The sequence below is a fragment of the Priapulus caudatus genome, unplaced genomic scaffold (genome assembly GCF_000485595.1).
Source record: "Priapulus caudatus unplaced genomic scaffold, Priapulus_caudatus-5.0.1 Scaffold1, whole genome shotgun sequence".
NCBI lineage: Eukaryota > Metazoa > Priapulida > Priapulimorpha > Priapulimorphida > Priapulidae > Priapulus > Priapulus caudatus.
The window spans coordinates 1,287,646-1,310,392 of record NW_014577062.1 but is presented as its reverse complement, the minus strand read 5'-3'; the positions used below and the strand labels follow the sequence as shown (position 1 = coordinate 1,310,392).

Below are 22,747 nucleotides of genomic sequence, written 5' to 3'. Positions count from 1 at the left end.
TATATGATTAATGATAGTTATAGGAGAGACAAGTCCGCATGCAAACCGATGTATGTAAGTATACGTTTAAAGATATTATATTTCCGCGTAATGTATGCTGGCATCTAGTTGCTCGCATGCGTGTGATGAGTAATGAAGTGCTTGGAACTACGTTGACTCGAAATATTCTACTCACATAGGCGCTATCATCAATCTAAATTTTAAGGACTCCTTTATGCCGGTATAATGCCGAAATGTTGGTCACTTTGATACGTAATGATGCGTGTGACGACAACGTCAGAAAGTACACGAAATTCCCTAGAACTTGCATACAGGGGCTTTAAACAGGCTATATATATATATATAGCCTGTTTGAAGCCCCTGTATGCCTATATATATATATATATATATATATATATATATATATATATATAATAGAATATATAGCCGTGTTTGACGCCCCTGTAGCCCTATATATATATATATATATATTATATAATATATATATATATCATATATATATAGTATATATATATATGTAATATAATATAATATAATATTTTGCCAAGCGCTGCGACACGACGTACGTATGTACCAAGCAACAGCGTCAGCATTAAGTCACCATCTCGCGAAGTGAGAGTTGGTTGCATTGACACAGTGTGTCTATATTTATTTGATCAGATTAAGACTTGGCGGGCGTGTTTATGGCTTTATCCTCACTACACTAACGTTCATATGTAAACGTTACGGTGATTTATTGAAAAAACGATCTACAAATACCGTAGTAGGGGGGTAACCTAATAGTCAAATAACACTAATTGTTTGCAGTGTTTGCCGATCGGATTCTTCGTAAAGTAAACTATACTCTAATGAAAAAAAATCAGCGCACAATTCTTCGCCACATGGGATTGCGGTTTTTTGTGTGTGATTTTCATCCCTATTTATTTCGGATGCCAAGCGCGACCACCTCGGCGCTTTCACCGACGATGTTTGGGAATACCGACGATGTTTGGGAACACCGACGATGTTTGGGAATACCGACGATGTCGTTGCTACTGATTACACATGGCGCCTGTGTGAGTTTTCCCGTGTCATGAAAATGATTGCAATTGCGTCAGCTTCACGATGACTCGCACCGAGAAAATTGAATTTTGTGCTTGAAGTTAAACGAGGATGTTGCGTGCGTGACAGTGCGAGTAGCGCGTATATCTGTTTGCGAGCGGCCGTGACTCGATCATGGTACGACTAACCGTCCAGCAAGCCAGACGAAAAATTAAATCGGGGCGATCTCGAGAGCGCATGCGTGCTTGATAGTAATTAAATAGCGGGAGTCGGTGACTCAAACAGCAAGCTCTATACCCGACTAACTGGCTATTTCTGTTGCTGACGAACTCTTTGAGATGCATCTATGGATGCGAGTGGCTATTCCCGCACGTAAAATCACGCCACCATTTCAATTTCTGCTATCCGGTAAATAGAAGGTATCCGGAAAAGCAGCGGCTCGTGACGAGTGCAGACGCGCAGTGATATGACATTTAATGAGGGTTTTTGAAGTGGCCCCTGTGCGAGCCACGCGAGGAGGCGTGATGGATGAAGGCGTTAATTCAATACTCACAGCGCTTGATAAGATTATAGCGCTGGAGAGAGAGAGAGAGGCATGTGCGGTGACGTCGAGACGCGGTGCGTGTGACCGTGCTACGTGCGAGAATTAACCAGGTATGCAGACCTATGCTCGTGGGCACCGCATAGGCTACATGCCGCACCACATATGCCGCACGACACGGACAGAAATAATCGTTGAGTATTATTAGTTGTACCGTCGTTCCCCGTTGTCTGCTTATCCAATACTTCTTAGTCGGGTCACTGTAACAATTCTAAGAGTAACGGAAAGAGTTGATGTTAAGAATATATAACTGCATTAACTAGGAATGTGTCTGCTCATTGTGCGTCAACCCCTCTTATGCTCATTGTGATGGGCACCTCTTATGCAGTACATATCAGGTCGCACCCATTTAGCGCAGGCAACCCACCGATACAGTACCTATGCGCCATCACGAGGGGGAATTGCAGCGAGAGAGGAACTCATTTCACGCATCACATTGATTCACAAACGCTGGTTTTGAAACCTGCGTATAGTAGGAGTTAGGCGCTAAAACAAGACTCTATAGTATCCGTGAAAGAGAATTCCCCGTAGATCCCGATTAACTCCGCGACTCCCGTCCAGACGTCGCCTGCCAATGCCTGTTAACTCAATGACATGTCGTGCTATACCATATTTAGCGCGCTGCTGTTCTTGCTTCGCCTACATCTAATAACTCTTCGCATCCTCTAATTAACTTCTTTCCTGTATTCCCCCGAGCTGTGGCGGCGCGCAACTATACACGCTCACCTATGCGTTGCAACTGCGTTTAGATGTTCAGCGGCGAATATGTTTTAAAGTAACAAGGTTACAGTAGAGTGAGGACGACTGTCCGGAGCATTCGACGGCTATTGCGAAAATTAGAATATATGGTTTGAACTAGTAGTAGTAGTATCGTATGACGATAACGTCACACCTCCCCAGCCCCACGGGCAATCCAGTTGCAAAAGAGCTCGTCACATTCATTTATGGTGACATAAATGAAATGAAATATATGGTTCATTAATGGGATCCTCCCACGACCTGGATCACCACGTTGCTGTCGTGTGGGGGCTTCCGTACTCCTGTGATTCCAAGAGCGAAGTCGGCGAAGGTTGAACCATGCTGAACCGGCCACAGAAGAGGAGTCAGGCGAGAGTGATCAAAACCCGGCACCCGGACGAGGTTATACACTCCTCCCGGGTCCACACCTCCACAGTAAGGGTTTGCACTGAGATAATGTTTCGCTGTTTAATGTATGTTTATACACTGATGTGGTAACGTCAGGCGATAAGAGAAGTGACTAAACTATTTAGAATAGTTTCTAATTTTCAGTGCTATGCTCACGCGACACTTTACGGGTAGACAATAATAGCAACTATAGGTATATGAGCTGAAATATTGTGCTTTCAGGATGACTGGTTGCAGGAAAACCACGCAGTCGTCCATGAGCAATCTACCGTATAACCATCCTTCCTGTAACCGACATAAAGTGTTGAATTCTCCAGAGTAACAAATTACGGATGTCTAGGTAATGTTTAAACTTTAACTGACCGCCAGTCGTTTTAAATGCAGTGTGGCTGGAACGATCGCTGCTCTTTTATCGCCGAACGTTACGCTCGATCGTTCTCCCTGCAATGTGTCTGCATGGCCTTCAATTTACGAGGCAGACGCGACTGCACATCTTCGTAATGACGGTGATCATCGGCGTGGAACGTTTCGTCTTTTCCGTTTTCAGGATAAACCTTTCCGACGATTAGTCGTCCAAAAAATAAGTAGAAATACTCGGGACAAATAACTAGATGTCTCGCCGTTGATCGTAAGCACGAATAAGCGCTAAAAGTTTAACACCGCCGGTTCAAGCTGCATTGCCGCGCACATTTTTGTGACAAGCCACTGTAAAAACGTAAGTAAATAACTCACTACACTTTAACTGAACGTTAGCTTTGAAAATAAACTGTAAAAATATGTATCAAGCCTATATTCCTTCAACGAAAACTGTTTCGAACGCTTTTTGAAACATTCGACCCGACACTTTCACTTTGTAATCTAAAAGCTTTGAATGAACGTATTCCTGCGCATTTTTTTACCTATCACACATATATAGGCAAGTACAAACGTACAATGTTCAAATAATTTATTTTTGCCTGATTTTATGTTTGCCGCTTGAAACCTTGAGGCGGGGCACCTTTAATATTTTACCAGTAGCTCAATTTCTAGACCACCTGGGATCTTGAATCCGGTGGCTAATCCTACTTTTTCAAGAATGAGGAATGCAGTGCTACTATTTACAACACGCTAGCAACTACCTACCTACATATATCTGCCATTCAATTAAGGAACTAAATAATAGTAAAGCCATCAACATATTTAATATTGGCGGAATTATACATGTTTTCGAACTGTGACAAGTGAGAGTACAATGCAGTACTTCCCATACTATATAGGCTGGGCAGCATCGCGTATGCGTGCGTCTGGATCACGGACGATCGCTGATCCAGCCTGACGCCACGACCACTGATCCACTCTAATCATCATGATAATCATAGACGCATAAAACGGCGCCTTGTTGCTTTTACGTAACGCGTCTGAAGGCACTGAGCTCGAAATGGCAGGGCAATTGTGGCTTACACGACTGGTCGACGCACTCGACCGCGTCATCTTTGCATGTGAGCAATATATGATGATTGGAAATGGGCTCGCGCGTGTCGTTGGTAATGCGTCGATGCTCTGCTTTGATCAACCGGTTGAATATCTTACTCGCACTACGGTGTGTCAGGGGAGGGGCGGATGAACATGCTTGATATTTAGAGTGAAAGATTACGATGGTGGGGTAATGTGCTGATGAGATTAGAGACAATATTAAGCGAGAGAAAAAGGAAAAAAGGAAAGATAGCGAGAGAGCGCGCAATAGAGAGAGAGAGAGAGAGAGAGAGAGAGAGAGAGAGAGAGAGAGAAGTGACGCTGAGACATGGGCGAATTAAGAGAGGGATGGCGATGGCGCTGGAAGTCATACAGTGATGGAGGGTTGCGATAGATATACAGCGAGGGTAGTGATTGCGAGAGAGGGGTGATGCTGGGATCAAGGTAATGCCGCTGGAAGGAGCTGCTAATGCACATGCTCGGTGCTGCTGCATCTGCTACTAGACAGAGAAAGAAATTACGATAATGGAAGCGAATAAGGGAAAAAAGACTGAAGCCAATTCAGTTCTGCCATATCTATGCATTTTTCCGTTTTCCATGGATGTTTTCCATTTAGAAATGGCCGAGAGACGGGCACGGCATGGTTAAAAATCTAAAAGCTGTATGTTGTGGGAATATATTCTAAATGTTCATACATGCGATGCGGATGCTCCTAAGGATGCTTAATTTTGCAGCTATAATATAGCAATACAATAATGAAATTGTGCAGCATATGTGGTCTGTAACCAGAATACTCAAAAATGTAGTTTCGCGGACTTACACCTTCTTGTTATTTGATGTTCGTTTGTGTGTTTCAGACTTGCATCATGCAGTTGGGTTAGCTACCGCTGCTCGAGCCTACAATTTTTCCAACTAGATCTTTTCATATATCCATCCTTTCCAACGAGAGGATTTTGCGGTGGCCTCAGATAGGGGGCATCCCCGGGAAAGTGTTCACATCGCCTTTTAAATTCCGATCCATCTTGGATGCTTGCAGACTCTCCTCCCGTGCTTACTACGAACATGCTGCAGGAGCCCTATATAACCCTCGTTATAGCGAAATCGGCGTAGATTGCTTGGGGCACTAGTTATATACGAAACAGCCGTCTACGAACGTCTGTGTCTACAGACGATTGAAATAACATTGTTACGCTCAATAATTTACCATCGGCACGTGACTGATGTGAACAAGTATTTACTATTTTAACTTCCCCATACTTTCACCGATTTTGCGCATTTAGGATGAATAAGGGCGTTATTTCGGCTAAACGTTGCATGCATTGTTTATCGTTGCTTTACTGCCTAAGGATTGATTGATGGCTGCAACCACATAGAAGGGCGAATACAGACAAGATTCTCTCTTGGACGTAATATAGTTGATCGCATATAACTCGCTGCGTATAAATGTCACTTAAACTTGTTAGAGCTGTGCTAGTTTGTGTTGGCGTGTGTGGGTGTGCGTGCGTGCGTGCGTGCGTGGTGTGTGTGTGCGTGCGTGCGTGTGTGCGTGCGTGCGTGCGTGTGCGTGTGCGTTTGCGTGTGCGTGTACGTGTACGTGTGTGTGTGTGTGTGTGTGTGTGTGTGTGTGTGTGTGTGTGTGTGTGTGTGTGTGTGTGTGTGTGTGTGTGTGTGTGTGTGTGTGTGTAAACGGATTACGAAGAGGCGTGCGTGTGCGTCAGTGCGAGCTGGCGGGCATATGCAATGCGGCGCTATTTCCCTACGAAAGCAATAATCGCCGAGTTTCATGCGCCTCGCCGATTGTATTTTGACACATGCAGCGTCGGCGATTCTCGTTTAAATGCTGCCTACTCGCGCTAAACGACGATTCCACGCACACACTAGAACGGATTGTAACGGCGTGCATGGGGGCGTTTCGTGGGCGCGAATCACTCGAATTGAAAGGATTCGACATATTTTGAATTCACTCGTACGCAGTGGGCGATGTGGGTGTCTGGATGTGCTTACATGCGTTGAGTACTTGTGTGAATGCGTACATGCGTTGCCTCAGAGATGCAAGCGTGAGTGCGTGCGTGGGTGTTTGCGTGCGTGTGTGCGTCGCAACCAGATACTTGTGTGTATCGGAACTTGACAACGCAGCAATATTACAGACGCGCGGACGCGATGGCGTATATAGGTGCATGATCACATGACAAAGGTCGTCGATCAGTCACGTTTAGGTAAAATTGTTAGGCTCTCCAATTAGAAATAAAAACTATTGTGTGTGCGCGAGTGTGTACGTGCGTGCAAGCACGCGTGCGTTGGTGCGCGTGAGCGTGGTGTGTTCGCATTGGTTAATCCTAAATATTAAACATTGTGTCGTATATCAGAACATGTGTGTCGCGGTTATACCGATTATTACACTAAAATTTATGAAGTGCATCGTTCACGTTCATCATTTAACGCATTCAGAATGTTATTCGCAATTGAATTAAAATGAAATTCGCTCTTGGGAATGTTACGTGTCACTGCTCGAACGTTCGCATTCGAACATGCGCTGGATTTTAATCGAAGCTGTTCTGAGATGGCGATGCCGTGCCTATTCGCGCGTTACGTGCGCCCGCGCATGCATGATCACACAGTAGGTCTATACGAGAACAAAGACCCGCTGGGAAAATGTTAACAGTGCAAGTGTGTTAAAACCTCGGTTGATAATCAAAGTCGTCGAATCTCCGTCGATGACATCGATTATTATTCGCCCATACTTAATTATCGTCGCTAATTTTGCTCCGAGACATTTTTAACCGAGAGGCGAGTAGAGCTGGCAGTCTTACGCGGCGTATGTCACGTATATATCGTATTTTTAATGCTAAGACATCTGCTTAATTCTCAAAAGCCGGCAGCCATGCTAATGGCAGGCTGCAATGCTTTCCCGTATAATCACCTGCATAATTCATGTTCACATTTATTATCTTTCTCTTTCGACGCGGCTTTGCATCGAATTTACGTAGACTGATGAGACTCGAACCAGGCACTGAGCGTTTCGGCGAATGTTTGCTCTTGAGTTTTAACCGGAAGTCGTTAAGTGGATGCTAATGTCGTGATCGCAATAATCGTGGATATAAAAGTGCCCGCTGGTCGTGTTGGCATTGTGATGCTATTTGCAGAAAATCCGGGAGTTAAGCCCAAGCGTAAAAAATACGCGTGTACTAGACACGGCCTGGATTTATTTCACATATTCACATCCATTATCGAATATAGGGTACCCTACTGGTGTTCGTAGCCTGCAAACATCACGTAAAAATAACTAAACATTGTAATAATTTAACAGTAAAGATTGACCTACATGCCTAAGCTATCGGGTCAGCATGCTCGACCACTTTTCTACATGTTATCGCCGTCCGTCGCCAGAGGGAGTTATCGGTTTCCAATGGGAGTCTGTATAGTTGCACTCCTTCGAGTGAGGCGATGCCTGTTTGTACCATAGAGAGACTATATAGAGACAGTAGTCTAACTAATATATTATTTCTATGGCCAGCACTCAGCACAGCTGGAGGCGGGAGAGGGATACAGACGGCTCGCCGCGCGAATTCGTGTGTCTGTGACGTTGCATGCGCGCACGCCTCACCGCGGGCTTAATAATCATTAGTCTCGCCACCGTAATCCAATTTGCAGTTACGCAAAAGATAATAATTTATTATATAGATATTAGTAGTAGATAGTATTATATATTATATATTACGCTGGGCGCTGAAACGTGTCGGGAAAAACTGCATGCGTGTATCTGTATTCGCGTGTGCGTGCGTGCGTGCGTGCGTGCGTACGTACGTCCGCGTCCGTGCGCGGAGGGTCGGGAAGGTATCGGTGGAGAGAACTGCGTATGCCAAGAACAGGGCGGGTTGCGAATAATATTTATCAGGCGTGTGGTGACAAATTGGGGGTGTTTTAGGGAGAGATGATTTGTCATGGACGGTGTAAGATGTCAAGTAGGGTCAGGGAGATTAGGTTAGTCTTGGGTGGCGTAATGTGTCAACGGAAGAGTCAGCAAAGCAGCGCATTATCGGAGGTGGCCTGCGATGTCAAATGTGTGAGAACTAATTCTCGCATGCAGCAGATGTTCGTGTGTAGCACAGCCACGTATAGCGGTAACTATATGTTAGAAGCTCTGAGCGAACCGATTGATTTCTTGCCGTGAGAACTAACTACATGCATCCCCGCGCCCCGCCGCCACACGCGCAGCTACTAAGCACGCACACACGAGCATTTACTCCACCTATACCCACCCGCTACATACACACACTCTCTCACACACACACCCGCACATGCACTCGCTCACACACCCACACACACTCACACGCAATTGCACACGCACACACCCGCACATACAAGCGCACATGCACACGCTCACACACCCACACACACTCACACGCACTTGCCCACGCACACACCCGCACATACACGTGCACATGCACACGCTCACACACCCACACACACCCACACGCAATTGCACACGCACACACCCGCACATACAAGCGCACATGCACACGCTCACACACGCTCAGACACCCACACGCACTTGCACACGCACGAACACCCACACATTCACACGCTCACACACGCACTTGCATACGCACACACGAGCACATGCACACGCTCACATGCACACGCTCACACACACATACACGCACGCACGCACGCACGCACGCACGCACGCACGCACACACGCACGCACACACACACACACACACGCACCACACACACACACACACACACACACACACACACACACACACACACACACACACACACACGCACGCACACACACACAATCGCCTCTCCGTTCGTTTTCGGCAACAAGAAACTCCACCTCCACTAAGTCGTTTATTCGCTCATGCATATATGCAACGCTATTTCGCTAAACTCAGAATCCGACCACCGGCGGGAAGTTCGTGTTTGCGCATTTTAACTAATTCCGACAGACGGCGCTGTAGTCGCGGTGCAGATCTCGATCGCAGATTTCGCGCTACACTTGATCATGGCTATTAATTGTGAGAGGGCGCGGCGAAAAGTGGCACGCTAGAATTGAAATTAGTTAAACAAGCAAGATCGTTAGATAAAATAAATCGCTCCGAAGTTTCTGAACTGCGTCTTGCGCGGGTAAGACGATGAAATATTCATGGGACGAACGGGTTGGACATTCTTCATGCCCACGCCAACTAACTATGTTTACATCGGAATGTATTTCAAGCAGCAGTCTAATGGAGATTTCCGCCACTTTCCCGCGCTTTTCGCGAACAAAATCTTTCTGACGCAAATGACCGTGGAATACGACAATACTAGTCACGCGTCTGATGAAAATCAGCCTGGAAGAACGGACATCTACAGCGCTGTGTTCTTAAAATTATTATGATAATCGTGGTTAGTATCTAACTTTACACGACAATAATCCTTTATGTTTATACTCAATCATGTAACAGGCTAAGATTATTTCATTTGGTGATCTCGCGCGCTGCAAATGTGGCGCCGTGAAACGGTGGTGGATGAAAGTTGGCTATTACCGACAGAACTATGAAGAATGAGTCCGATCACATCCAATTATCGTTTTTAATCTTTATTGACTTACCTTTAAGAACACGTTAAACGCACTTCAAACAGGATTTGCCCGGCTTGCGTGCAGACATTTATTTCCTGAAATTTTAGCTACGCTTACCCGGCATCCCCTGTAATCTCAATACTAATTATATATTGATCGATGGATTCGAAAAAGCGCAAATCGGTCAGAAAGCGCGATTTACTCAGCAGGGCAATACAAGAAAATCGGAGTCGATTAATGCTGTAATTTCATCAAACCTTCACCGGCGAATTCACTCATTCGGTCGCGCTAGCCGCGATTGCAACATCTCATAACGCAGGGACGTAGTTCAAATGAAAAATCGTGCGCGCGCAATTTACTAGACACTGCGTATTCGCAACAGCATAGAGACCCAACGACGTCTTGTTCGTCACTGAACACCAAGCACCTCACGATAAAGAGACGACGGTACAGTCGCATGCTTACCTACAGCTAACTACAACTACATACAGCTCACTTTATACCCTTACTCCAGCCTACCTACCATCTACACCTACCTACAACTAATATAGCACTCCAGTACTGACCTGTAGCTACTACAACTGATATCACACTTCAATACTTACCTGTAGCTACCTACAGCTACTGTCACTTCAGTGCTTACCAGTAGCTACCTACAGCTACCGTCACCCTAGCGCTTACCTGTAGCAACCTAGAGCTACCGACATCCTAGCACTTACCTGTAGCTACCTACAGGTACCGTCATCCTAGTGCTTACCTCTAGCTACCTACAGCTACCGTGACCCTAGAATTTACCTGTAGCTACCGTCACCCTGGCGCTTACCAGTAGCTACCTACACAGCTACCGTCACCCTAGCGCTTACCTGTAGCTACCTAGAGTTACCGTCACTTCAGTGCTTACCAGTAGCTACCTACAGCTACCGTCACCCTAGCACTTACCTGTAGCTACCTACAGCTACCGTCACCCTAGCATTTACCTCTAGCTACCTACAGCTACCGTCACCCTAGCATTTACCTGTAGCTACCTACAGCTACCGTCACCCTAGCGCTTACCTGTAGCTACCTACAGCTACCGTCACCCTAGTGGTTACCTCTAGCTACCTACAGCTACCGTCACCCTAGTGGTTACCTCTAGCTACCTACAGCTACCGTCACCCTAGCATTTACCTCTAGCTACCTACAGCTGCCGTCACCCTAGTGGTTACCTGTAGCTACCTACAGATACCGTTACCCTAGCATTTATCTGTAGCTACCTACAGCTACCGTCACCCTCTCACTTACCTGTAGCTACCTACAGCTACCGTCACCCTCTCACTTACCTGTAGCAACCTACAGTAGAGCTACCGTCACTTCAGCGATTACCTGTAGCTACCTATAGCTACCATCACCCTAGCACTTAGCGGAGGCGAGGCGGTGCGAAGCAGGGCGTATGTATACTAAACGATTGGACAGACGACCACTGCGTAAAACGCAACATATATATACGTTATATATATATATATATATATATATATATATATACGTTATATATATATATTTACGTTTGGTTTATCTCACTCGTTAGCGCTCCCCTTTGCACTACTGATCGAATTGTCAAATGTAAATCACTAAGAATAACATCCACGAAGACCTCCCAGTGTGCGAGGCGAGAGACACGAGTTTAGATGTTTCACAGGAGCCGTAAGTAAGGAGGAGTAACCGTGAGACGGTGGAGCACTTGTGGCCGCTGCTGGCAAGCGAAATAGATTGCAGCTCCGCCGGCGGCGAGTGACACTTGAAAAAATCCCTGAACAAAACACGAAATAAGAATAATCATGGCAGAGACGGAGACGTTCAGCGGCAGTCTGTGGATCTATTGAGAGTTATTGTATGTGGCCTTCGCTTGCACAAATTACACCCAGTTTTTTATGTCTACTATTAATTTGTAAATTTTCACATTTTATTTCTAATTTTTGGTTAGACTGGTACGGCACCCGTGGTCTTTTAAAGCTGGCACATCCTTTTTCACTATTCGAGTCGCGTACATCAGTTCCACGAGCCTTTATGTATATTTACGCACGCAGTCCTGATAAGGTCAGGATACTCGTAAGTCTGAGCACCTCTTCGAACAATAATGACACTGACCGCCAGGACCACCGGCCTTTTTAGAACTAGTAGGAATCGTACTCCTGTTTGTATAGCTAGCTGTTCGCCCACACGGTACTTTACTCGACTGAGCCAGAACGTGTGTGTGTTCGAAGAGAGCGTAGAGTAGCATACAGTCCATTTATGACGTCTGCCTGTTTCCGAACAGAAGTGTACTAATGGATAACCTTTGTCGTCTTGCGTCAGATTGATCAAATTGGAGTTAATTAATCGCTCGTTTAACTTCCTTGCAGGTTTTACTTGAGCTCGCATTACTCTGACAAATTACGGCCTGACAACAGTCATCTCCGCAGCATTTCGTGACGCAACTGGGCAATATGCTCTCTCGAATAATTGGAAAAATAAAAATATGTAGACAAATTAGGTATCGCTATTTAGCGGACATATTACTGATTACTCCAGCATAAAAATTACCACTGGTTTGTGCTGTTGTAGGCAATAAAACAGCAAATAAACACTAAGCTTGCGCTTGCATTTCCGTGATTCGACAAAAAGAAAACCTTAAAATGGTGCCACAAAAGTGCGTCAGATAATCTCAACATGTTTAGACAAAGGTAACATGGTGTAGAGACAGGGTACCAGTTGATGGCATCTATAGTGAGATACGAGAATCATGTGCTATTTGTGTTGGCACATTTATTTTAAACAATTCTACTTTTAAATGCAGATTGGTGCTTATATTGGAGAACTCAATAATGATCTGCGAGATTTCCAAGACGTGTAATCCTTACTGTACACACTTGGCGTTACGCTAAGAGTATCGGTAGGCAGGCCCGTAGCCAGGGGGGGGGGGTTTGTTCGAACCCCCCGAACCCCCCCCTGGCTACGGGCCTGGGTAGGTATGAGAACGGTCGCGAAAATATGAGAACGTTGGGAAACTATGAGAGATCATTACTTTAAGAAGCAAGGGTGATAGCATTTATCAGGGCAGTATTTGATGTAGCAGTTGGACGTGTAACATGATTACCGCTAAGAAGCGTGGGTGACAACATTTAATTAACGCTAGTGAATTTCGCCGGGCGGTGAAGGTTAGCCTGAATAATCGTAACCAAATAATACCTGACATTAACAAAGCGGCCAGGATTTACCGCCGGAGTCTGATTTATCTCCAATGTTACTCGTATAATCAGAGGTCTTGTTAGAGATGTAGATTTCTTGTACAAATATGCATACGTCTCTAGCTCACATGTTGATTTTTCGAACTAGCAACCGCGTATTAGAAAATAGAAAATGCACACAGATCAGATAGACGCATAGTGCTCTATAGCATTGCGCTTTGTTATTAACAAACGCATGCATTGCACTGAAATTTTTCATAGATATTCGACTACGAGGAGTCGAGAAAAATTTGAGAATCATTCGCGCAAATGTACGCTGGCGCACATATACCGCTGAGACACCTTGGCTGAGAAAGCAGAAACTCTCGTTATATGTCATGTATTCCTCGTATTTTCAACGTATGTTACTAAAACCGACACTCCATCTGCTTATAGATGAGGATAAATCCGCCCATGTATCTGTAAAGAATGTCAGTTTATTAAATCGAATGGAAAATACGCCGAGGGACAGACCTCGTGTATCATATACGCGGTAAAATTAATTCGTAGATATAAATTGATGGCCATTTCACTTAGCGTACTAGCAGGGTCGTAGCTATCGGGTGGGGGCAAGGAATTAAGGCAGCTTCCCCTCGCGTCTATATACTAGTAAAGTGTAGATACATTGTGGACGCCAATTCCTAAAACTCTTTTCGGACTACTCTTGATTCCGAATCTCATTGTGCTCAGTGAAACCCCATTTCTGAGAATCCGCGCTTTTGCCATTGTGAGCATAGCATGTGAGGCACAGTTTCGTTCCGGATGACCGCTTTGAACGCTTGTGTTTTAGAACGCGGATGACATAAGAGATTTACGGATACTCGATGGAATTAATGGATGTTTGACTGGAATTTGGAGCTGTATTGGGTCTTGATGTCAAATACACGATAAAGAAACTGTATCCAGTAATTCCTGTGTCTATTTCGTTTATTGAACGAGCTCGCGGAAGACTCCGGGCGATTTGGCCGCCACATTAGTAAATCTCTTGTCGTGACGTCAGAGAGACGAAACCTCGTGTCGTTAGAGGGAATGTCGGAGGAGTCAGTGGACTCTTTGTGGAGCCATCGTATGGAGGAATTAAAGCACGGATGCCCCGCCGTGGGAAAAGGTCCTCACCTCTGAGGACGTCAAGGCTGAAAGCGCTGGTTTCCCGGTCACACTCGCAAACTAGTAGTCGACTGTCGCTGGCTAAGGCGGCAGAGAAACAAAAGAAAGCGGAGTTTTTGGCGCAAGCGAAGGCTCTAAAACAGAAAAGAAAAATACAGCACGCTAAACTCGAACTGGCTCTGAACGAGAAAGAACACAACATTGAAACGGAAATTAACGTCAGTAAGGCGAGAGCACGAGTGCTGGAAGAATTGGAAAATAGTGAACTAAGAGACAATCGGTCGCTGGCGGAGATAGACGCTATCACGAGTAGCAAGCCGTAAGTAAAGTTTCCGTAGTGACTAAGGCGAAGGTCGGGGATCCGTCCTCGGTTGTGGACAGTAACTCTGCTGATTCGCCCGCCGTTGTGAGCAGTGGCTCGGTATCGCTGGAACCCTGTACGCAGTCGTTTCTTCCAGGTTCATGGTGTCGACACCTGTTGTGAATACCAGTGGGCACTCGATCTTTTGCTCTGACTCTGTCACCGACACGATGGCAGACCTACATGATCTAAGCCTTGCTGTTAAGGAACGGAGAAAACCAGCAATGGACATCGCGAAATTCGACGGAAACCTCATGGGCTACACAAACTTTCTCAGACAGTTTAATGCAAGGATCAGTGCCAACACTGATTCTGCCGATGAAAAGTTAACCTATCTTTTGCAGTACACCACGGGTGAGGCACACAGCATCGCACATGCATATTCACACCTCAACGCCGAGCGTGGTTACCGGGCCGCACTGGACGAGTTCAAAGACAGGTATGGCAATCCAAGCGAAATCTCGCAGTCTTACGTTAACCGTGCACTGGACTGGCCAAACGTGAAAGCCGACAAACCGAAGGTATTGGACGAATTCGGAATCTTTCTTCGTGAATGTTTGCATGCGGTGGAAGAGACCGAGTCTGTAGGCGTCTTGGAATACGGAGATGACATGAAGCAAATCGTGAAAAAGTTGCCATATCATCTGCACGACAGGTGGAGGAGGATCGTGTACGAGAAGAAAATCAGGAACCAGCCAGTCAAATTTGGCCAACTAGTAGACTTTGTTAGAAAAGAGGCAAAGAAGGAAAACGACCCCATGTATGGAAAGGAGGTCATGAGTCCAGCCCTTCAGCCTGCTAGTATGTCACCATATTCTAGCAAGCAACCTAGTCATGGCAGTAGGCCATCTCAGCCAACTCATAGGAGTTTAGCCACCAACGTAAACAGCCCCAGCCCTACCCTTGCCGTTAGAGGTAAGACTCCGAACCCGCCCGCCAACCCGGTGTCGTGTACTCCTTGTCTCTTTCGTAAAGGTACTGACCACAATTTGGTCAACTGTTCAAGGTTTTTGATCGAGTCACTTTCTGAAAGGTATGCGTTGTTGAGGTAGCATAACTTATGTTTTGGCTGTTTGAAGCCTGGCCACAGGAAGAGGTTTTGCCAAAGTAGGTTGACATGCAGCAAGTATCAACAAGAACATCCTACTATTATGCATGCCGCTAAAGCAGCAAGGTCCAAGTCGGGTCCCAATCAGACAAATGTATGTACAGGTTATACGAGGGCCGGAGATTCTCCCCAACAAGCGTTGGCCATTGTGCCGGTCAAGGTAAAATGTGTGTCAACCAATCGTGTTGTGGAAACCTTTGCTTTTCTGGATAGTGGAAGTACTTCTTCCTTCATGACTAAAGATTTGATGAAGTCATTGGGTGCAAAGGGTAGAAGGTCCAGATTGAATTGCGTACCATGTCTTAGCATTGTGTTATAAGTGGGTTTGAGATAACTGGTTTGTAGGTCAGTAGTTTGAAGGAGGAAGCAACAGTGAAGTTGCCACCCATTCTTACACAACCTGAATTGCCTGTGACCAAGGTTGATATAATTGACCCTGAGGTACTAGTAGATAGGTGGCCTTACTTGCGCGACATTCCATTCTCTGCAGGTGCCATAGATGGTTAAGTTGGTTTGCTCTTAGGGGTAGATGTGCCGAAGGCTTTGGAGCCGTGGGATATCATAAAGCGTATTGGCAATGGGCCTTTCGCGGTACAAACCATCCTGGGTTGGGTCATAAATGGGCCTTTGGATGTTTCTAGTGATAGCGTGTCGCCGCGAAATGCGTCGTGTAATTGCGCCGTGACACGTTTGGAAGCACAGGTACATCGTCAGTTTGATCTCGACTTTAGTGAGAGGATTATAAATGATCAAGACAAGCACTCTCGTGATGACAAACTTTTCCTAGAGAGGATCGAAGAGTCCATACGTTATGAGAATGGCCACTACGTCATAGGCCTGCCGTTCAAGTCTGAGGATATCCAGATGCCGAATAATAAGAAGCAAGCGGAGCAACGGATGTCTGGATTGGGGAGACGTTTTGAGAGGGACGCAGCCTACGCCGAGGAGTATCAAGGTTTCATGAACAAGGTGTTGGACAATGGCTATGCCAGAAGAGTCCCAACAGAGCTTCTTTCGCCCGAGGTAGAGAATTCAGGTAAAGTGTGGTACACTCCCCATCATGGGGTGCGACACCCGCGGAAACACAAACTGCGCGTCGTGTTTGATTGTGCGGCGCAGTACAGTGGGTGTTGTCTGAATGACGAGTTGTTGGCCGGTCCTAACTTGACTAATAGTCTTGTTGGAACTCTACTTAGGTTTAGGCTTGATGATGTTGCGATTCAAGGAGACATGTAAACCATGTTTTACAGAGTACAGTAGGCGTTCCTCCAAAAGATTGTAACTTTTTTTGGTTCCTTTGGTGGAAGGATGGGAACCCTGCTAACGAAGTGTTGGAATACCAGATGGTAGTGCACCTGTTTGGCGCGAAATCGTCCCCGAGTTGTGCTAATTTCGCGCTTAGAAGAACCGCCTTGGGCGTGAAGGGTCAGTTTAATTTTGATGTTATCAACACGGTGCTCAAGTCCTTCTATGTCGACGATCTGTTGAAGAATGCGAGAGCCGTCCAACGCGGATGTCGATTCAGTGTTGGACCACGGTGGCTTCAACATGCGATGCCGGATAAGTAACCACAGAGAGGTAGTCGCCACCATACCAGTGGAAAAGAGGGCCAAGAGTGTTGTAGATTTGGATTTGGACCAGGACGTAATGCCAATCGAAAGGGCGCTGGCTGTAAGTTGGTGCGTCAAGTCTGATAGGTTTCGCGTTTACGTCGATGTACAGAAGCGTCCGCCCCCACGTCGTGAGATCCTGTCTATAGTTAGCAGTGTTTATGATCCACTTGGTTTTCTGACTCCATTCGTGTTACGTGCAAAGGGACTGTTGCAAGAGATAACGAGGCTGCAGTTGGGCTGGGACGCAACCATTCCAGATGGTCTTCTTAACCAGTGGGCGTTTTTGGCGGCATGACTTGAGGGAGTTGGAGAGCTTTGGGGTTAACAGCTGTTACAAGCCAAGGGGGTTTGGGGACGTTAAATCAGCGCAGCTTTATCATTTCTCTGACGCGAGCGAGGCAGGATACGGCACCGCGTCGTATTTGTTGCTTCAGAATGCAGATGGACAGCGCCATTGTTCCCTCGCCTTAGGGAAGTCTCGCGTAGCCCCTTTGAAAAAAGCGACGACGATAGTTAGACTAGAGTTTACAGCAGCGACAGTGGCTGTTCGAACTGGCAGAATGCTAACCAGGGAGTTGAGCGAGTTGCCCTTGATGCCATCCCAGTTTTGGACAAACAGTCAGACGGTGCTGAGGTACATCCACAATGAGACGTCAAGATACAAGACGTTTGTTGCTAATAGGCTTGTGGTTATTCGTGACGGACCAACTCCCAGCCAGTGGATGTATGTCAATACCACGCTGAGTCCTGCAGACGACGCCAGCAGAAGACTGTCGGCTAGCGAGATATTGAGTTCGCCACGTTGGTTCGCAGGACCTGGTTTCCTGTGGGAAGACAAGTCAGAGTAGCCAGATGTTCCCATCTTGGTACCAGCAAAGGAGGACAGCGAGGATTTGGACCCTGAGGTAAAGAAAGAGAAGGTTGTTGGGGCAGTGGTGACTACAAAAAACGTGGATGCCATTGCCAGGTTATTGAAGCGATACTCGTCGTGGACAGCATTGAAGCGGTCAGTTGCGTGGATCTTGAGGGTGAAGTCCACACTGTTGGCACGTGCCCGATGACGAATGAATAGAGGTGACCAAGCAGTAGGTGTCGATACGTTTCCATTAACTGTGAATGACATGCGGAGAGCAGAATCGGCCATCATGAGCTACGATCAGCGCACCTTTTATGCCCAGGAGATTGAAGTCCTAAACGGGAAAGACCCACAAGTGTCGCGGTCAAGTCCAATCCGTAAACTGGACCCAATTTTTGACGGAGATTTATTGCGTGTTGGGGCAGATTAGACTGTTCAAAGTTAACCGAAGAAGCCAAGCACCCGGTCATTCTATCCAAATCTAGTGTGACGGCGCGGGTGAATCGAGAGTCGGGGAAATAGCGATTCGGGAACTAGAATTCGGGGATAGCGTTCGGGAGGAATAGTACCGAACACCGAAACCGCCGAAATCTCCGAATACCGAAATAACACGCTGGTAAACAGGAACAGCCAATCACGGGGCTCGGCCAGTGAGCGATCGATCGGTTGATCACGTGTTAGGTAGGCGTGCGTGACAGAGCGGACGTGGTAGACGCGCGCTGTGATAGGCTACTGAGAGCTGACTCATGGGGCAGGCGCCCGCGAGGGTATAAGAGGGCACCGCGCGCCTGACGATAGGCAGTTGAATAGTTAATAGTTGTGAAGAGTTAATAGTCGAGTTGGCAGTTGTGAAGAGTTAGTTGGGCAGTTGAGAAGGAAGAAGAGGAGTTGAGTTGGAGTTGAATAGTCGAGTAGAGTAGGAGTAGTTGAGCAGAAGTAGTAGAAGAAGGGGAGTAGAGGGTTTGTGTAGGGAGTTATTCAGGAACCTACTGATGTGTATTTCGGAGTTTAGCGAGTTACTCGTAACGTTGAGCGAGTAAACTATTGTGCGGGAGATATATTCCTGGAATTAACACCAGCGCCGAAACGAGTGAGTACGACTCAGAAAGCTCTTTGAAAGCTGCTCGTTTGATTACCGGTGCGTTCAGTATGTATCTTACCCATTCTTTCGTTGTGTTGTAATAAACATTATTCACTCTTAGCACACTTTTGCCTGCGCCTTCATTTCTCCCCACGTCTACACGTCAATCTTACCGCCGAGGAAGGGTACGCCTGTAACCGTACGCATCCTCACACCATCTCATAAGTCTTACACAACGCACGCGCGGGAGAGAAATCTTTCGCGTGAAGGGGTACTACCAACGCAGCGAATACCACCGACGCAGCGAACACTACCGAAGAGGATCGTTTTAGAGGCGGCGATTCTACTTGCGAAGCTGCGCGCACCTTTCGGGGAGCGAAACATCTGACACCGAAAAGTTCGGGGAGCGAAACATCTGACACCGAAAAGTTCGGCGAGCGAACTGCGCGCAGGGCTCGGCAGAGCAGAGGCCGAGGCCGTTACACTAGTCATGTCTCCAAATTGATTCTCGACCACATACACAAGAGTCTCTTTTACAGTAGGCGAAACCATATGCTCAGTAGATTGCGACAAAGGTTTTGGATTGTCCAAGCTCCATCGGTCATAAGAAGATTGCTCCGTCAAAGCGTGACTTGTAAAAAACAAAAAACCAAGGTGTGTCAACAGAAAATAAGTGATCTTCATGAGAACAAGATGTCAGCTGATGATTCACCCTTTAGCTCGGTTAATGTTGATCTGTATGGCCCTTTTGAAGTTGCCCGTAGTAGATCTGTAGTAAAACGTTACGGGGTAATGTTCACGTGTCTTGCCATCCGGGCCGTGCATATTGAAGTCGCAGATTCCCTAGATACAAGTTTATTTATTTGTGCACTGCGTCGATTCATTGCGGACGTTTGCGCTCCGACAATGGCTCTAGCTTCGTGGAGGGCAATCGCGAGTTGAGGGAGGCCGTGGCTAAGTGGAATCAGGGTCAGATTCATGATTACTTGTTACAGAAAAATATCGAGTGGATTTTTAATCCACCAGCAGGCTCGCACCATGGGGGAATCTATGAGAGAATGATTGGGTCGATACGTAGAATCATGAATACTGTCATGAAAGAGCAAAGATTAGATGACGAGGGTTTGAGGACGCTTTTTTGTGAAATCGAGGTTGTCTTAAATGATAGGACCATCTCGAGAAACTCGGACCAACCAGATGACTTGGAAGCGTTGACCCCAAATCACCTTCTCTTGATGAAATGTAAACCTGTCTTACCACCTGGAGTATTCATTTAGAAAAACATCTATTCTAGACGTAGATGGCGCCAAGTGCAGTACTTGTCTGATTTGTTTTGGCACCGCTGGGTTAAGGAATACCTTCCCTTGTTACACGAAAGACAAAAATGGAGCGATCTCAAGAGAAATCTTCAAGTTAGCGATGTTGTCTTGGTTGTAGACAAAAGATTCCCAAGAAACTCGTGGCTTATGGGTCGGGTGATTGAAGTGTTGAAGGATAGGAATGGTTTTGTGAGACAAGTTAGGGTGAAAACAGCCAATAGTGAGATGTTGATACCAATTGACAAGTTGTGTCTTATTTTTGAGTGTGAACCAGTGAGTTAGACTGTGTAATGAATGAGTGACTTTGTAGAGCTAAAGTGAGTACTTAAAGCTGAACTACCTGTTTCAAACTAGATTGGTTTGAGTATTTTGGGATGTTTATGGCTGATTTGAGTTTGAAGTTCATAACTTGATTTTTTGTGTTCTGAGACCGTAACTATTAAGACTATTTGGAAAACCAGTTGGTTAGTGCTGGTTCTTGGTTTGACCTGATTTGGTTTGTCGTTATAGCCCGTTATAGTCCTGAATGTGTGAGAGGGACTTGGTTAGTGTAGTTTTATATGCCTTGTATTGAAATTTTGTGTATTTGATCTCTGGGAGACAAATCTACCTGTATGTGCATGTATGTTGAGTATATTTGTAATTGTGTTGCATTAGCCCACAATAAGAGGGCTGGAATGTGGACGCCAATTTCTAAAACTCCTTTCGGACTACTCTTGATTCCGAATCTCATTGTGCGCAGTGGAACCCCCTTTTCTGAGAATCCGCGCTTTTGCCATTGTGAGCATAGCATGTGAGACACAGTTTCGTTCCGGATGACCGCTTTGAACGCTTGTGTTTTAGAACGCGGATGACATAAGAGATTTACGGATACTCGATGGAATTGATGGATGTTTGACTGGAATTTGGAGCTGTATTGGGTCTTGATGGCAAATACACGATAAAGAGACTGTATCCAGTAATTCCTGTGTCTATTTCGTTTATTGAACCAGCTCGCGAAAGACTCCGGGCGATTTGGCCGTCACATACATTACATGGTCAACGGCGGTCACCTTTCCGAATAGAACACGCGTGTGGCTTTATATCTGCCCCCACACGCACAGACAAAATGGGCTAGCTACGCTCCTAACTAGCACCACTCGATTTGCCACTCGGAAGAGTTTTATTAATTCAGATTTAATTTGATTCTAGTTATTTCCCCCGACATCGGCGCGGATGTAATATGTCTTCGTGTCCATAGAGTGCTATTATTATTAGCGCAATAGAAGCTGCGCGTGCTAGCCGTGCACTGTGCACTCTCGCTATAGCTCGCGACCTTGATTTCGCTTTCATCACATCATGCGCTAATATATATATATTTATATATATATATATATTAACCACTCACAGCAGCTTACTTGATTAAAATCTGCATTTCAATTATTTTCATGGTATATATATAGCGTAATATGTGCACGTTGCTTGTGTCTTACCCTTCCTGTATCTTGTGGAACACGTCTGTTCTGTGCTCTATCTATAATGTTTATGTAGCATATCATTATATAACACAGAGTACTTTTATGTTTACAGAGTATATGGAGGGTCACAACGGAAAAAAATGCGAAAATGGACAGTCAAAAGAGAATGGCTCAATAATAGAGATATTTCACATTTGCTACGGAATTCGGTCTATCAGACGTCGTCGTGCATTTGTGATACGCGTTCTCCAGCTGAGGCGTAGCTGTTAGTATAATATGATAACTATATTTATATTATAATGCGTTCGAGTTATTCGCCTAGGCGCCGAATTCTGACGACGGCAGCTTACATGCGCATGATGCACATACAGCTTAGATGCGCATGCGCGTACACGGCTGCCGACTCGCCCACACTCACCGTGTTGACACATTGCACCTGAACACGAAGGAAGTTTGTTTACAGTCTCTAATCGCGATGAGTGATTAATTTTTACTTGTGCTGCGTTTGCGAGCTAGTTATTGAGAGCATTCATGGTGTGTTTAACTTGGATGGCACAGACGTCTGAGGGTGAGGCGGATGTATAGATACTGGACTACCAAACACTTCATACTTAATGCTTCTGTCGTCACTGTGTGCTGCTACCACTCACCTTTGATCTAACACTGTGACGCTGAACGCCTCGATTCGCTGCTGCTGCTGCTGCTGCTGCTGCTGCTGCTGCTGTGTGTGTGTGTGTGTGTGTGTGTGTGTGCGTGCGTGCGTGCGTGCGTGCGTGCGTGCGTGCGTGCGTGCG

At 46.0% G+C, this 22,747-nt stretch overlaps 1 protein-coding gene and 1 long non-coding RNA gene across 2 annotated transcripts; both read left to right on the top strand.

Moving 5' to 3' along the window:
* The first annotated feature begins 17,118 nt into the window (after positions 1-17,118).
* LOC106808632 lies at positions 17,119-17,535 on the top strand. Its single transcript, XM_014811468.1, has one exon. It carries the CDS (start codon positions 17,119-17,121, stop codon positions 17,533-17,535), a length of 417 nt encoding a protein of 138 aa, XP_014666954.1.
* Positions 17,536-19,016: 1,481 nt separating this feature from the next.
* Positions 19,017-19,300, top strand: LOC106809546. The gene is made up of 2 exons (XR_001393886.1): positions 19,017-19,049; positions 19,217-19,300. It is a non-coding gene; the product is annotated as an uncharacterized LOC106809546 (long non-coding RNA).
* Positions 19,301-22,747: the final 3,447 nt, after the last annotated feature.

Excerpts from the sequence above, each read along its gene's own strand:
- LOC106808632 (XM_014811468.1), top strand. The coding sequence starts at position 17,119 with ATGCGAGAGCCGTCCAACGCGGATGTCGATTCAGTGTTGGACCACGGT.